The sequence below is a fragment of the Aspergillus brasiliensis genome (assembly GCF_001889945.1).
Source record: "Aspergillus brasiliensis CBS 101740 unplaced genomic scaffold ASPBRscaffold_3, whole genome shotgun sequence".
NCBI lineage: Eukaryota > Fungi > Ascomycota > Eurotiomycetes > Eurotiales > Aspergillaceae > Aspergillus > Aspergillus brasiliensis.
The window spans coordinates 1506986-1521144 of NW_027137444.1; the positions used below are offsets into that span (position 1 = coordinate 1506986).

Consider the following 14159-nt stretch of genomic DNA (forward strand, 5'->3'; position numbering starts at 1 on the left):
TTCTGCCTCTTCCTACTTTCTTTCACTTACTCTCTTTCTTTACACAACACACACACTTTCCCTCTCCTTTCTTCCTCCCCTTCTATCTAGAACTCTTCGATGAGTTTTCTCTCCCGTCCAGTTCTTTATTGATCTCTCGGAATCGATTTCCTTCAGATCTGTTGCTGCGTCTTATCGACATGACCCCGACGTACTGTTAATTGGTTCCTTTCTCCGGGTACGTTCTAATTACTTAGTCGCGACACTATTCTGCCCTGCATCCGCCCCGTTGGTACTCTGTACTTTCTTTTCTTTTCTTTTTCGCTGTTCGCTTTGCTTCGGTCGTTCTTTGTTTCTTTTTCTGCGCTCGTTCGCTGCCCGTTGTGCCCTCCCCCAGTCATCCTAGTGGTTTTGCTTTTGATAGTCTGGCATGGTCCAACGCCATCTTACGACATCCGTTCAGAAGGCAGACTGCGCAAAGACGAATCAAGCAAAAGGCCCCCAAACTAGGCTGTGCATCGGAGGTCATATTGTTGGAAAAAGCTGACGAAGATATGCTTATGCCTTATGACTTCTAGGATGATCTAGCGTGCTATTTCCCTATTCTTTCTGGCCATTCTCTTTGACCCTTGACGTTTTTACCCTGAGTCGTTCACTTTCTACTATTCTACTCTCTTAATACATTCTACCTGTTGCGCGCTGCCCGGGTTCGGTATATGACCCCCAAGTGGTACCGACCATGCAGCACAACAAAGGACTCGAGTCCCATGAGTTGGGACGGACGCTCTCGCGCTCGCGCAGCACCAGCATGTCCAGCGACTCGCAGCTCTCCCGTTCCCATTTCCTCGCTCCCCCACCAGTGATTCCCGCGCCCTCGTATATCGCCTCGTCCGCGGCTGCTCAGATCATTACTGCGGACCAAGAGTTCAACGCTGCCGACTTTGTGGCCGATGAGGAGGGCCATGAATCTAGTGCGAGTGCGCTTGTTACTCGTGAAGCCCTTTCTTCCCTCAATGCTTTTCTCGACAACATCCTCTTCAACATCCTGGCCGCGGCCAAGTCCACTCAATTGGTCAAGATTCGTCCCGCCGTCGCGGACGTATTAAAGCCTCGACTTGCCAAGGAGATGGTTTCGGCAGCGGATGACGAACTAAGTGAATACCTGGGTGGACCGGAAGACGAACAGATGGAAGTCCGTAGCAGCCAAACCTCGATCGGGGAATTCGACCTTGTGCGCTCATGGAAGCTCACTCGTCTGCGGTGTATGGTCTACACGCGGCTGGGAGACATGGAAGAAGACGACGAAGAGGAGTATATCAACCAAGAAATTCTCGGCGAAGATGGAGGCGGCTTTCGCAGGCTTGCCAGCCATGTTGGTCACATCACGCCCGCCGCCTCGATATTCCTTACCTCTATCATTGAGCACATGGGTGAGCAAGCTTTAATCATTGCCGGCGAGATCGCTCGGTCTAGACTATCAGCAAACCTCGAGGACGATGATGATCTGACGGAGACGGGGGCGAATCGGGCAAGTATGGACCGCCTGGTCGTGGAAGACCACGACATGGAAAGACTGGCGCTCAATCCCACCCTGGGAAGACTTTGGCGGACATGGAGGAAGCGCATGCGGGGAAACAACTTGTCGCGAGCGGTGTCAAGGGAATCTCTGCGGCACCGCCAGAGCTTGGTCTTCGGGCCTGGCAGTAGAAAGAGCAGTGCTGTCACAATCGACGAGATTTCGCCGCGGACCGCATCATCGAAATCCGCGAACTGGCCGCTTTCAGAGATCCAGGATGAAGTCGACCCGGCCTCCGTGCCGCTGCCGATGACTGAGCACGACGTCCAGGAGATTGAAACCCCAGCCTTCCTTCCGGAGCTCGACACTGGCGACATCCAGACGATGCAAGCCGTAGTAGCTCATAAGGTTCGACCCCATAGCCTTATGGTGCTGACGCTACCCTCACCAAGATCGCCCTCATCGAACGGGAACTCTCCTATCACGCCAAGACTAGTTAACATCAAATCCCCACGCCATGCTCGGTCAAGATCATTGCCCAATGCTGCTCCCGGAGAGGAACAACCCTCGGAAGTTGAGCAGCCCGCCGAGCGCACGTCGCCTACTCCCTCCGAGGAACGAAGACGCCTGGAGACGATGTACGAGCATGATGAGGATGATGATGATGATGAGCGGAATGGCGAGCAAGGAGACCGGTCGGCGGCGGCAAGCAAACCAGTGACCGCCGAACAAAATGAACCGGTGGTCCTTAGCGCTGGGCAGGGGGCCGCCGCAACTCCGTCCACCTCGGTCGCATCGGTCGAGGTAGCCACAAGTGACGCTAGTAGTACTTCAGTGTCGTCGCCTTCTCTGACCGACCATGATGGCTCAGAAACCGACGAGGTTGAGAAACATGAGACAACTGAAAATGCTCAACTCGTCTCTGGGCCAGAAACTGCACGCACGCAGGGGGTGGTCGACTCCACCCCGGCACAACCCGCCGACGCCGATCAGGATGCGTCCAAGGCTGCTGCTGATTGTGACCAGTCAACTCCCGAGGACTCAACCCCTCCAACTGTTCCCTCTTCTGCGGACGACACCGCCGTGGAGCAAGCAGCTCGGCCTGTTTCAACTTCTGGAGAGAGCGCAGTTTCGGATTCGTCGCGGTCAGTGCCTGGCAAACGCGGCTCGTCCCCTCTGGTACCCGGGGTTCAGCATCAGTACGGGCGCTCGAGCCCAGGGATAGCCTCCGTCAGCTCCGGCGTTGAGCGCGCCGCAGTCCAACGATTGCCGGCACGGCCATCCACCTCGGTGGCGTCTTCGGTTTATTCCAAGTCTCGTCGCTCAGGCAGTTTCAGCAGCAGTCGGGAGAAGCGTCCTGTCACCGCAGGTTCTACGACTTCTCAGGTATCGAGCAAGCTGAAAGGTCTTATCGGTCGGCCTGCGGATACCGCCTCGCTTCGTCTCCGGACCTCGTCTGAGGTCAGCAGGGTCTCGACAAGAGAGTCGGCTTACGACGATACATCCGGCTTGGACGAGCTGATTCGCAGCGAGGAAACAATCCATTTCACCTTGACCCCCAAGAGCATGAGGGAAATGGAGGTGAGTTAGCCATTGTTCCCCTTCTTTCATATTTTTCTCTATTGCTAATATCTTCTATTAGTTGCCGGATTCACCTAGATGGCGTGCTCAGCAAGCAAGTACTGATCCGAGCTCAGATGACATGACTCGGTCGAGAAACTCGACTGCATCATCGAAAAGCACTGTGGAACTGCCACCAGTACCCAAGTACACCCAGTCAAACCCCAGATCAATCGAAATTCCCACCATGGACCTGCAGCAGAAACCGGCTGTCGGACAAGCTCGAGACGCAAAGCACAGCATGGAATCGAGCCGCGATTTTGCGAACTTCTTGAAGTCTACGGGGCCGAGTACTCCAACCACTCCTGCAACGGTCGATGGTAACCCTGCCAAGTCGTCGCGCTTGCGCCGGCTGTCTGATGCTACTGAGATTTCGAAGAAGCTTTCCCGGCCTGCGAGCAGTACTGTTTCTGTTGCAAACTCTGCCCGTAGCGGTCCTCGCATGGAAGCTCGACCTGCTGTGGCGCCCCGGGGCGATCAGACGTCCGACTTGATTGATTTCATTCGAGAAGGCCCACCAACGGCTGGGGCTCATCGTATCCCGCGGACAGTGGCGCCTTTCAGGGATACCATGGACTCGGACGAGCTACAGGCTATTGAGCCGGGTCGCACTACAAAGGGCGCCCCCTCAGTGGCCAGCACGCAATCAATGGCGGAAACATCCCTGGTTTCCGTGGGCTCTCGCACAGGGCTTCTGGAATCTACTAGCCGGACAAGCACTCCAACTGCCTTGAGCCGGGAAACGAAGACGACATTTGCGGCTCCTGTGAGCGCTTCCGATGACCACCGTCCTCCACGGACGCGACGTCGTGTGCCGGACCCTTACGCCATCGACCTGGACGATGACGACGAGCTTGACGACCTTCTTGAAGAGCCAAAGCCCAAACGTGATGAGGAGAGTCTGATCGACTTCCTACGCAATGTTCCTCCGCCGCCAGAGCCCACACCGCAGCCGCCTTTGGCGGCCAATGTGAACTCCCGGCGCGGTTCAGTTGCTGGATTCGGCGGTGCATCGATGAAAGCCCGACTACGTCGCAACACCGCTTCTGAGAAGACACCTATGGCGAAACCTTCCAAAAGCTCGCTGCGTCAACAGCCCGATAACTACATGGGAGGAGCGTCGAACTATACGGTCAAAGTCGGTATGGAGCGCAATGCGGGGGCCATGAATGGCGCCTACGACATCAAGACTCCCTCGGTGCGACAGACCGAGACGAGTGCACTGGCTGACTTCCTCAAAAATACTGGACCTCCTGAGCCTCCCGTCACCAAGGCTCCTGCTGCCACCAAGTCTAAGGACTCGGGATTCTCGCGACTCTTTACTCGTCGCAAGAAGGTCGAGGCTTAATGTGTCTCACTTCCCTATGCGTCTTTTTCTTCTTCGGTGTCTCATTTCTCCACATTGTCACTCTCTAATCATTGCTTTGAACACGACATATTAATGTGTTAGGCAAACGACATGCCCTGTTCACCGTGGTGAACTCTGATGAACGAAACTCTCTCTTTATCTCCTTGCCCTTTTCCTGTCCATATTGGAGCTTTATCCTTTCGCTCATACCTCTTATTTCATTACCCTTTTTGGATTGCGATCTGTCTTTGCACCTCTTGGATGTATCACTCTTTCCAGCGGTATTTTCTTTTCCACGCTTGATTCCCCCTCTACATTTCTTCTTTATCTTCTATCCACTACTTTTGTGGACCTTTACTATTTTTCTCAGTATCCTCAGGAAGAGAGTTCCAGTTATGGCCTATGAATGAGATTACTCGACTTTCAAACGCCTGCGTTGTTGATAGAAATATATTTAACGATTAATTTGGATCACAATTCCTCCTCACTATAATGATTCGAGTCGTCTTTATGCCTCCAGAGATAAGTGTAGTTTGTATAGATCCGGCGTGTGGACCGAGATTCGGAGAAACATTCGGCCGACCGATCGGGATCCCCTGGTCTCCAGAGCGCGGCGTGGCATCAATAGCAGCAGCACAGCAGCTTCCGAGCCTCGTTGTCAATTTATAGTCTCCTCCCCCCCTCGGCCACTGCCACAACTGCCATTGACAATGGCGGCCACCCGTCTCACAATGAGGTCTTTCCTCGGTCTTCTCTTTCTCTTGTTCGTCCAACTCACCTCCGCCCTGAAGTTCGACCTCTCTGCCGTGAGCGGGAAGAACGAGCGATGTATACGCAACTTCGTTTTCAAGGACCAGCTTGTGGTCGTCACAGCCATTGTGAGCGGAAACAAGGGTGATGGTCAGGTCGTTAACATGCATGTACGTGGGAATCCGCTCCATCGTCGTTTGTGCTTATTGCGGGAGGCAAGCTGGCTGGTCGGGGCCAGCTGTTCTGTTATCCTCCAATGTTCTACTCTACCTGGTCGCTTGCGATGGATGTATTTGGCTAACTGGTTTTCCTTTCTGAAATAGATCAAGGACGCGCTGGGCAATGACCACGGTCGTCCCAAGGATATTGCTGGAGAGACTCGTCAGGCCTTCACTTCTCCCGCTGATACTGCTTTCGATGTTTGCTTTGACAACCAGCTCACCACTCGTCGTATGTTTATCCGCCTTGGTCATACTGTCTCTTGATATGCTAGTTGCTAGGGATACTAGTTGTTGTGTGATGTGTGTATGTGTGGTGCTAACCGGACGACTTAACAGACGCCGTTGCCAACCCCTACAAGTCCATCGAGCTCGATGTCGACATTGGTGCCGATGCCCGCGACTGGTCTAGCATTCAGGTTCAGGAGAAGCTCAAGCCCGTCGAGACCGACCTCCGCCGTATCGAGGAGATGGTGGCCGAGATTGTCAGCGAGATGGAGTACCTGCGCGCTCGTGAGCAGAAGCTGCGTGATACCAACGAGAGCACGAACGAGCGTGTGAAGTGGTTCGCTTTCGGTACTATGGGTATGCTGGTTGGATTGGGTGCTTGGCAGGTCGTGTATCTGAGGGCTTACTTCAGGTGGGTTCCTTCTTTCTCTATCACTCTTCCCCTAGTCTGGTATCCGGGTGATGTGACTAACTGCTTTGGACTTCTAGATCCAAGCACCTTATCTAGACTATGTCGTTTTGACTTTAGAATCGTGAGAAAGAGAAGGTTCCAGGTTGATGCTTTCTCTCTTGTCATGACAAAATATGGACTATTTCTATTCAATGCATTCCATTATCGTCTCGACCCTATGTAGTTCCGGGATTTGCTTCACGGTACACTGATTGAATTGATGAGGAGTATGGCAACTGTGCATGTACATTGGTGCTGGTGATCGGTATTATTTCTAATTTCCTAGCTATCTTAACCACACAGGAGGCCTTCTTTTTTGCCCAAGTCGAAAGACCCACGATAGCTGCTGTAGTATGTCGCGAAGGCCAGCCATGCAACATGCATCTAGCAAGGTAACAACCAACATCATACTGTGTAACTCCAAATAAAATATTTTAATGATCAGTCAGTAAGATGTAACATATAGAGAGCCAATTGCAGCCCACGGACTGTGAATACCTGCAGTCAAAACAACATCAGCGAGGCAAGGGGAGCAAACAAGCTGCCGTTGGAAATGAGCCGGAGACGGTTGGCGAATAGCACTGCAAACATTGCAAACGAGGTTTCTCCGGATGATGTCAACCCCGTCATTCTTCGGCTTTGGTTCTTACTTTATCGACCTCCCCCAGGATTTCGCGACCAATCCTCCAATTCCCCTTTCATATCCACTATAGATATTTGCCATTTACTATAGCGACATCAAGATGTCCGCACCCAGACTCATCACCCGCTTCATGCGGCCATCGACCTCGCCAATCTCTCTCACGACAACTTTTGCCCGGCGCTCCTTCGGCAGCTCGGTTGTTCGTCGAAACGACGTGAACAACAATGATCGCGCGCCGTCCACGGCCCCCGAGCATCGCAAGAACCAGACAAACAAGCCCCCTAACCCCAATGTGCCCAACACCACCTCCACTATGACCAAGGACTTTCCCAAGGTCGGCGAGAAGTCGGCTCCCCCGGAGATGTTGAACTCGGTCGACCCGAACTACAAGCCGGCGGATCCGTACCCCGGAAGAGTCGAGCATTTCACCGGAGGTCGCCAGGAGACGGGGGCTCAGAAGCCTGAACTTGGTGTTGGCGAGATGGAGGGCATTACCTTCAAGGTTGAGCCGCTGCGCCGGGAGGGCGAGGATGTTACTACTATGAGGGCTCGGTTGTTGTGTTCGTGATCCCTGGTTCATTTTCCACGAAGTCCTTTCTCTTGATGAATGAGTAGCTGATGCAGTACGAAAACGGTTGTAGATCAGAGCCGCAAGCGCGGAATTCTCGAGTCTGATCTCCTCTTGTCTACGTTCGCCGATGTCTATCTGGCCGATATGAACAAGGAGCAGTTGCAGGAGTATGACCGGTTCTTGGACGAGAATGACTGGGACATTTACTACTGGGCCACGCAGGACCCTCCGACCGAGGGTACTGAGGCTGCTGTTTCCACGGAGGCAGGCGCCCAGGATACTCCCACGGAGACGTGGAAGCGTACTGGAGCCAAGAGCGGCGAGTGGGCGCAGACGGTTGGTGCTTTCAAGGCTGCATACCGGCCCGTTCCGTCACGATGGGCCGACTCCGATGTGTTGCGACTCCTGCGTCAACATGTTCGGGATAACAGTGCCACGGGATTCCATGCTGCGAAGACTAAGAAGACTGGTGGCCCTGGACTGGGACGTATGCCCAACGTGCAGGTGTTCAACAACTGAACTTGGTGAGCTAGCCTGCTGCCATAGGCATGGTGGTGTATGTGTAAGTGACGCAAGATTGTATAGTTGGCTTGTATTATACGTGGGCGAGATTGTACAGATTATACACCGGGATGGCTTTACAGGGACATTGGAAGGGTTATAAAAAAAAAGCATTGCTGTTCGATAATGAGGGTTCATTTGCAGTTATAACATGATATCTAGTCTGATATAGATGGAGATAGGCGGTGGGCGGCAGAGGCAGGCGGTGAGTATGCACGTGACTCGCTTATACAAGTTAGGGTTGGCGGTACCGCACAACGGCGAGAAGGGCTGGGCGCGCTAGTTAGGGCTCAGGCGGGCACGCTGAGTGTCTGCCACTCCATCCTCAATGCTGTGATTTTTATCTCCAGCCTAGAGTCAACGACAATTGCTCCGCCCGCGTTCATCCCTCTCTCCTCCCAGACTCCCAACATGGCTGAGCAGCTCGTCCTTCGCGGTACCCTTGAGGGTCACAATGGCTGGGTTACCTGCCTGGCTACCTCTCTGGAGAAGTAAGGCAACACTACACTACACCGATGATTGAACACATGAAGACAAATGCGTTTTGTTGCGAAAATCGAAACAAGGTGTGCATGTGCTACCGATGAAGTGGTATATGGATGCGTTGTTGCGAGAAGAAAGAAATGATCGCATTGGTTGAAAAAAAAATCATGAACTATCATATATCAAATGGACAAACTGGGTTCTGACTTTTATGTTTTTCTTCCTTGATTATAGCCCCAACATGCTGCTCTCCGGCAGTCGCGACAAGACCCTGATCATCTGGAACCTGACCCGCGACGAGCAGGCCTACGGTTACCCCAAGCGCAGCCTTGAGGGTCACTCTCACATCGTCTCTGACTGTGTATGCCTCCGAAAACTCCGTCCCCACACACACAACGAATGGCGAGGCCCGATCGAACCTCCACGAGAAGGCTGGAAAATCCGAAAAGAAGGAAGAATATCTGGCTGACTGTGCATGAGGATTATAGGTGATCTCCTCCGACGGTGCCTACGCTCTGTCCTCCTCCTGGGACAAGTCCCTCCGCCTGTGGGAGCTCTCCACTGGTGAGACCACCCGGAAATTCGTCGGCCACACCAACGACGTCCTGTCCGTTTCTTTCTCCGCCGACAACCGCCAGATTGTCTCCGCTTCCCGTGACCGCTCCATCAAGCTCTGGAACACCCTTGGTGACTGCAAGTTCACCATCACCGACAAGGGCCACACCGAGTGGGTTTCCTGCGTTCGCTTCAGCCCCAACCCCCAGAACCCCGTCATCGTCTCCGCTGGTTGGGACAAGCTCGTCAAGGTACGTTTTGAATCCCTGCACACCCAAATTGATATCATTATCATTCGCAATTTCGACACGTCCAGAAGATGTTTTTGCATAAACGTATTTGCTACTTCAGAGCCTTTCACGGCCATGAGACAAACATTCACCAATGCCCTGATGGACAATCGACAAACATATATTTTGTGTTTATCATGTTGTTATTGCTTGGATTGCTTTTCCATTTGAGAACTTCAGATCTTGAAGAAACAATATATCTGTGGAGTCACAAGCTAACATGCAAAAACAACAACTAGGTTTGGGAGCTCGCTTCCTGCCGTCTCCAGACCGACCACATCGGTCACACCGGCTACATCAACGCCGTCACCATCTCCCCCGATGGATCCCTCTGCGCCTCCGGTGGCAAGGACGGCACCACCATGCTCTGGGATCTCAACGAGTCCAAGCACCTCTACTCCCTCCACGCCGGTGACGAGATCCACGCCCTTGTCTTCTCCCCCAACCGTTACTGGCTCTGCGCTGCCACTGCCAGCAGCATCACCATCTTCGACCTCGAGAAGAAGAGCAAGGTTGACGAGCTCAAGCCCGAGTACATCGAGAAGGGCAAGAAGAGCCGCGAGCCCGAGTGTGTCAGCTTGGCCTGGAGCGCTGACGGCCAGACTCTGTTCGCTGGTTACACCGACAACAAGATCCGCGCTTGGGGTGTCATGTCGAGGGCATAGATTGATACCCATCAAGTAATCTCAGGGACGGTGTTGAGTTTTTAGCGGAGGAGAGAAATCAAATAACAAAGATTATCTGTTTTATTTTATTTCCTTGTTCCAAACAACAAAAAGGGCAGGCATTTGGTTGGGATGTATGAGCCATGAAGCAATGAAAGCACCTCGGAGGGAGGGAGGTCCTCCTCCCACCCCTCCCGGGTTTTCACCTCGAAACATGTCTAGTCTTTACTCGAGATTTCGTCTCCATAAAAATCCGACTTGTCTGGAATCTTGTGAAAAGGGATGACATGCAAAAATGTTCTAATACCATTTTATAAGAACTGTTTAAAAAAAGTTTACCCTTATCACCCTATCTGGCGAATCGAATCGTAGACGTGGCCTACTAGTATGATTCCGTAGGTAACTCGGATGTGGGGATCCGTCATAGCCTCATAGGAGCATGGCAAACTGTCTTGTGGGGGTCATTACTATCTCGCTGTTCTGGATTCGTTCGATTGCTTGATAGGATTGATCCCTAGTACCTTATACTATAGTTATATCCCCGATTGAGGCTCTTCTCGGGACCGTCCCTGAGATTGATCTACATCACTAAGATCTCGTACCTTGCAGCACATCAATTTCTATCTTTCTATAACATAGTAAGGTCTTTGCTTCCATACTATGATTCTTCCTGTTTGGCATACTCCCTTACATACTACACACTATACACCAAAGCCAGTGGGTATCACCGAAAGCTATGAATTTTGATATGACTCCGCCGTATGCATACTCGACAGTCCAAGTGCGTTCACTTCAATGTGTTTTCAATCTTACATCTCCTTTTACTTTTGATATCATCTATTCTTTTCGAGGTCCGAAAATTCATAATGAACCTGCAAGATCTGTCTCTGGTATTTCATAATATAGCACTAGCTTTAAATGGTTCTTTATACAAGGCACTATGAGACAGCTCGAATCATATCTCGACTCCATTACTTATATATCATTCAAAGATCTCATCTCTACATTGCCAGCGGGTTGACTTGAGAAAGTCACCACCTAAGTACCCTATTAAGTTTAAGCCAGCTAGTCACTACTAGCTAACGCTACACAACCGGATAGAGTAATAGCATGTCTGAATGCGGTATTATACATAGTGTGTTAACTAGTTAAGTTAGTATAAGGTGAGACCAGTTAGGTGATCAAGACACAACACTAAGAACAAGATCAATATACACATACCCAGAAAGCAAAGAAACAAGTGACATCCAAATAAGGTGGAAGTGAGAAATGACCAATTGTTTCGATAGTTGCCTGGCAGTGAACAAACCACGGGACGTTCCAGACAAACCTTCACTGCTTAAGTTACATTTGGAGATTCCCGCCGATCGATCGTAGTTTAGCTTCTCCGCCCTGCCGCATGACGTCGCAACCTATTTCTTCCTTTCATTCATTGATTCTTCCTTCAGTCGCATTCCACTCCAGCTAATTCTTCTTTTGCTTCAGCTTCAGCTTCTCAACTATCTGCCCAACGCTGATTCGTTATCTCGATATGTGTGGACGATACGCTTTAGGCGTGGTACGTATCCAATTCCCCGCGCTACGCACTACTCCTAGTATATATCACGATCACTGCTCTACCTAACCCACTCAACTGACTACGAAACAAAACGAACAGCGCATGACTTTCATCCGCCGCCGTCTCCAAGACCAAGGCCACCAAGTAGACGACGCATCACCAGATGAGGACGTCCGCGAAACCTACAACTTCGCCCCGGGGAACAGCGGCGCTGTATACCTTGCTGCTACGAATATGTACCCCACTTCTCATCATCAGGATGAACCGGCTGATAGTAGTCAACCTACTACCGACAAAGAGGTGACAGAAATAGCAACAGAGGCAGGAGAAGCAGACGAGGGAAAAGAAAAGAACGCACATGACACCAAATACATGCTTAAAAGCATGCGCTGGGGTCTCATCCCCTTCTGGACGAAACGTAATCCCGACTATGGAAGTATCCTACGCACGATCAACTGCCGGGAAGACTCGCTAATCGAGGATCGGGGCCTATGGACGTCCATGAAGCGGAGGAAGCGATGCGTGGTGGTATGTCAGGGGTTCTATGAGTGGTTGAAGAAGGGGCCGGGAGGGAAAGAGAAGGTCCCCCATTTTGTGAAGAGAAAGGATGGGGATCTGATGTATTTCGCTGGGTTGTGGGACAGCGTGAAATATGAAGGTGAATTTATACGTTTCTTTATTGGTTTCTTAATAGGAGGTAGCTGATGGCAGACAGGTTCCGATGAATCTCTCTACACTTATACGATCATTACGACGTCGTCGAACCCCTACTTGAGTTTCCTGCATGATCGGATGCCGGTGATTTTGGACCCCAATAGCGAGGAGATGAAGACCTGGCTGGACCCCTCCAGGACGACCTGGTCGGGGGAGCTGCAGTCGATCCTCAAGCCGTATGAGGGCGAGCTGGAGTGTTATCCGGTGCCGAAGGAGGTAGGGAAAGTGGGAAATAATTCTCCTGACTTCATAGTCCCGGTTAGTAGTAAGGAGAATAAGAGTAATATCGCGAACTTCTTTGCCAATGCGAAGAAGGGCGCGGCAGTGAAGGTGGAACCGGATCAAAAGGTAGTGAAGGATGAGAGGCCCACAAAAGATGCAGAGTGGAGCGAGGATAATGCTCCCAAGCCGGTCTCTGGCGTTAAGAGGGAACATTCGCCTGATATTGAGACGAAGGACATCAAGGTGCAGAAGATGGAGTCGAGTGTAGCCTCATCGCCGAAGAAGAGCCCGGAGAAGAGTTCACCGTCCAAGCCCGTGACGCAGCCAGGGAAGAAGATGCGCAGTGCCACGCACAATAAGCCGATGAAGAAAAGCCCGCGGAAGCAGCCCCCCGCAGGGACTCAGCAAATTACGAACTTTTTCCGGAAGTGAAAAGCGGAGTATTTGCATGATGGAACGAAAGACATGATCTAAGCTCCGGGCTGGACCCGAAAGCTCATCGTCTGTAATCTAGGCATGATTCAATTTGCATCAACTGCCAGCAGTTTGAATGGAGATGCTATCCCACAAAACCAATTAGATAATACATCCATGAACTATTATACAAGTCTCTTAGTCCAGTAGCCTATTGAGACTCTTGCTGGCGCAGTCTCTGGACCAACTTCTCCCGTAGAAACGGGCTCAGACCGAAACTGATCTCAAGTTAGCACAATCCATGTAGTTATACTTAGGAGGTATAGAACCTACATTCCGTCGCGAGTCACAATCCGATAAGTCCCTAATCGAGTCAGCCACATCATCCAACCCAGCAACTAATCATCAATCAATCGCACACATACCACTCGCCTGATAATTACCATTGCCGCCGACAAACTTCCCATCGGCATCAACTTCCAGACTCCCGAAGATATCCTCAGGCCTATTCCACTTCGTCAGCCACACCTCAACTCAACGCAGATAAGGACAACCATACCAAGCAATCCGCCCATACTCCGGCGGCCGTCTGCCATCCGACAGATGAATCCAGCCTCCCCTCCCCCCCGAACCAGCACCACCTTGACCGCTAGCTCCGCCACTGGAATCACCGGCTTCGCCGCGCCGTCTCCTTGTACGCCCGCCAGTCAACAACACTCCCCCGGACATTAGGTTAGCGCCTGCTGTTGAGACCATCACCTGGGCCTGGGAAACCGCTTCTGGATCCTTGTGTCCATGCTCCGCAATCACTTCTTGCAGGATGTTGAGAAATTTTGGGTTCTCTCTGAAGGAATCGGGTGTTGGAGGCAGCTTGGAGGATACACCGAGGGCTAGATCCGGGTTGGTTGGTTCGGAGGGTAGTAGGGAGAGGATGTTGGTTCCGTTTTTGGGGAATACGTACTGGATCGAGGTGTTAGTAGACTTTATGTGTAGCTGGTTCGTGTCTTGCGAACGGCTACTTACAATGTGAGAATGGCCCTCTAGCGTCGACACAGCTCGAAGCTGCGTCCATCTGGGCGTCTGGCGAACAAACGAGCGAAGGCCCAACATTTTGACAAAAGTGCTGATTGAAAGAGTGGAGTTCAATTGAACTTAGTAAATAGACGCTGGCTGGGAGATCCGAAGACCTCGAGGAACTATGACGCTGCGCAGACAAACAGGCCAAACTCATGTGACTGCGCGTTTGCGGCCGCGACCAGTTGGTGTTCAGGATGCACCATCAACTCCGGCTTTCCCTCGTCCCACTGCGATTAGCTCCTTGGGTTGTGGTTCTTGATTGTGTATGTTATGGAGCCTCATTTCTTACATTCTTG

The 14159-nt window shown here is 51.7% G+C and overlaps 6 protein-coding genes across 6 annotated transcripts; 5 read left to right on the plus strand and 1 right to left on the minus strand.

Annotated features, from left to right (window-relative positions):
• Positions 1 to 556: 556 nt before the first annotated feature.
• Positions 557 to 4947, plus strand: ASPBRDRAFT_39820 (uncharacterized protein). The gene is made up of 2 exons (XM_067624223.1): positions 557 to 3076; positions 3138 to 4947. Exons 1-2 carry the CDS (start codon positions 719 to 721, stop codon positions 4461 to 4463), a joined length of 3684 nt encoding a protein of 1227 aa, XP_067481890.1. The 5' UTR covers positions 557 to 718; the 3' UTR covers positions 4464 to 4947.
• Positions 4948 to 5098: 151 nt separating this feature from the next.
• ASPBRDRAFT_39821 (emp24/gp25L/p24 family protein) lies at positions 5099 to 6529 on the plus strand. The gene is made up of 4 exons (XM_067624224.1): positions 5099 to 5383; positions 5537 to 5663; positions 5771 to 6071; positions 6149 to 6529. Exons 1-4 carry the CDS (start codon positions 5195 to 5197, stop codon positions 6165 to 6167), a joined length of 636 nt encoding a protein of 211 aa, XP_067481891.1. The 5' UTR covers positions 5099 to 5194; the 3' UTR covers positions 6168 to 6529.
• Positions 6530 to 6853: 324 nt separating this feature from the next.
• Positions 6854 to 7843, plus strand: ASPBRDRAFT_193354 (succinate dehydrogenase assembly factor 2; the record flags this gene model as incomplete). The annotated part of the gene is made up of 2 exons (XM_067620610.1): positions 6854 to 7313; positions 7395 to 7843. 2 exons carry the CDS (start codon positions 6854 to 6856, stop codon positions 7841 to 7843), a joined length of 909 nt encoding a protein of 302 aa, XP_067481892.1.
• Positions 7844 to 8283: 440 nt separating this feature from the next.
• On the plus strand, positions 8284 to 10144 carry cpcB (40S ribosomal protein RACK1). The gene is made up of 4 exons (XM_067624225.1): positions 8284 to 8376; positions 8603 to 8729; positions 8857 to 9174; positions 9453 to 10144. The coding sequence occupies exons 1-4, from the start codon at positions 8297 to 8299 to the stop codon at positions 9876 to 9878; spliced, it is 951 nt and encodes a 316-aa protein (XP_067481893.1). The 5' UTR covers positions 8284 to 8296; the 3' UTR covers positions 9879 to 10144.
• A 1394-nt stretch (positions 10145 to 11538) lies between these two features.
• ASPBRDRAFT_193356 (SOS response-associated peptidase) lies at positions 11539 to 12804 on the plus strand (the record flags this gene model as incomplete). The annotated part of the gene is made up of 2 exons (XM_067620611.1): positions 11539 to 12094; positions 12152 to 12804. The coding sequence occupies 2 exons, from the start codon at positions 11539 to 11541 to the stop codon at positions 12802 to 12804; spliced, it is 1209 nt and encodes a 402-aa protein (XP_067481894.1).
• Positions 12805 to 12997: 193 nt separating this feature from the next.
• On the minus strand, positions 12998 to 13896 carry ASPBRDRAFT_193357 (uncharacterized protein; the record flags this gene model as incomplete). The annotated part of the gene is made up of 5 exons (XM_067620612.1): positions 12998 to 13064; positions 13120 to 13150; positions 13212 to 13291; positions 13346 to 13746; positions 13810 to 13896. 5 exons carry the CDS (start codon positions 13894 to 13896, stop codon positions 12998 to 13000), a joined length of 666 nt encoding a protein of 221 aa, XP_067481895.1.
• Between the last annotated feature and the right edge of the window lie 263 nt (positions 13897 to 14159).

Coding starts and splice junctions, on each gene's coding strand:
- ASPBRDRAFT_39820 (XM_067624223.1), top strand. CDS start 719: ATGCAGCACAACAAAGGACTCGAGTCCCATGAGTTGGGACGGACGCTC. Junction 3,077..3,137: donor AGAGCATGAGGGAAATGGAG/GTGAGTTAGCCA, acceptor ATCTTCTATTAG/TTGCCGGATTCACCTAGATG.
- ASPBRDRAFT_39821 (XM_067624224.1), top strand. CDS start 5,195: ATGAGGTCTTTCCTCGGTCTTCTCTTTCTCTTGTTCGTCCAACTCACC. Junction 5,384..5,536: donor GTCAGGTCGTTAACATGCAT/GTACGTGGGAAT, acceptor TTTCTGAAATAG/ATCAAGGACGCGCTGGGCAA. Junction 5,664..5,770: donor CAACCAGCTCACCACTCGTC/GTATGTTTATCC, acceptor ACGACTTAACAG/ACGCCGTTGCCAACCCCTAC.
- cpcB (XM_067624225.1), top strand. CDS start 8,297: ATGGCTGAGCAGCTCGTCCTTCGCGGTACCCTTGAGGGTCACAATGGC. Junction 8,730..8,856: donor CTCACATCGTCTCTGACTGT/GTATGCCTCCGA, acceptor TGAGGATTATAG/GTGATCTCCTCCGACGGTGC. Junction 9,175..9,452: donor GTTGGGACAAGCTCGTCAAG/GTACGTTTTGAA, acceptor AACAACAACTAG/GTTTGGGAGCTCGCTTCCTG.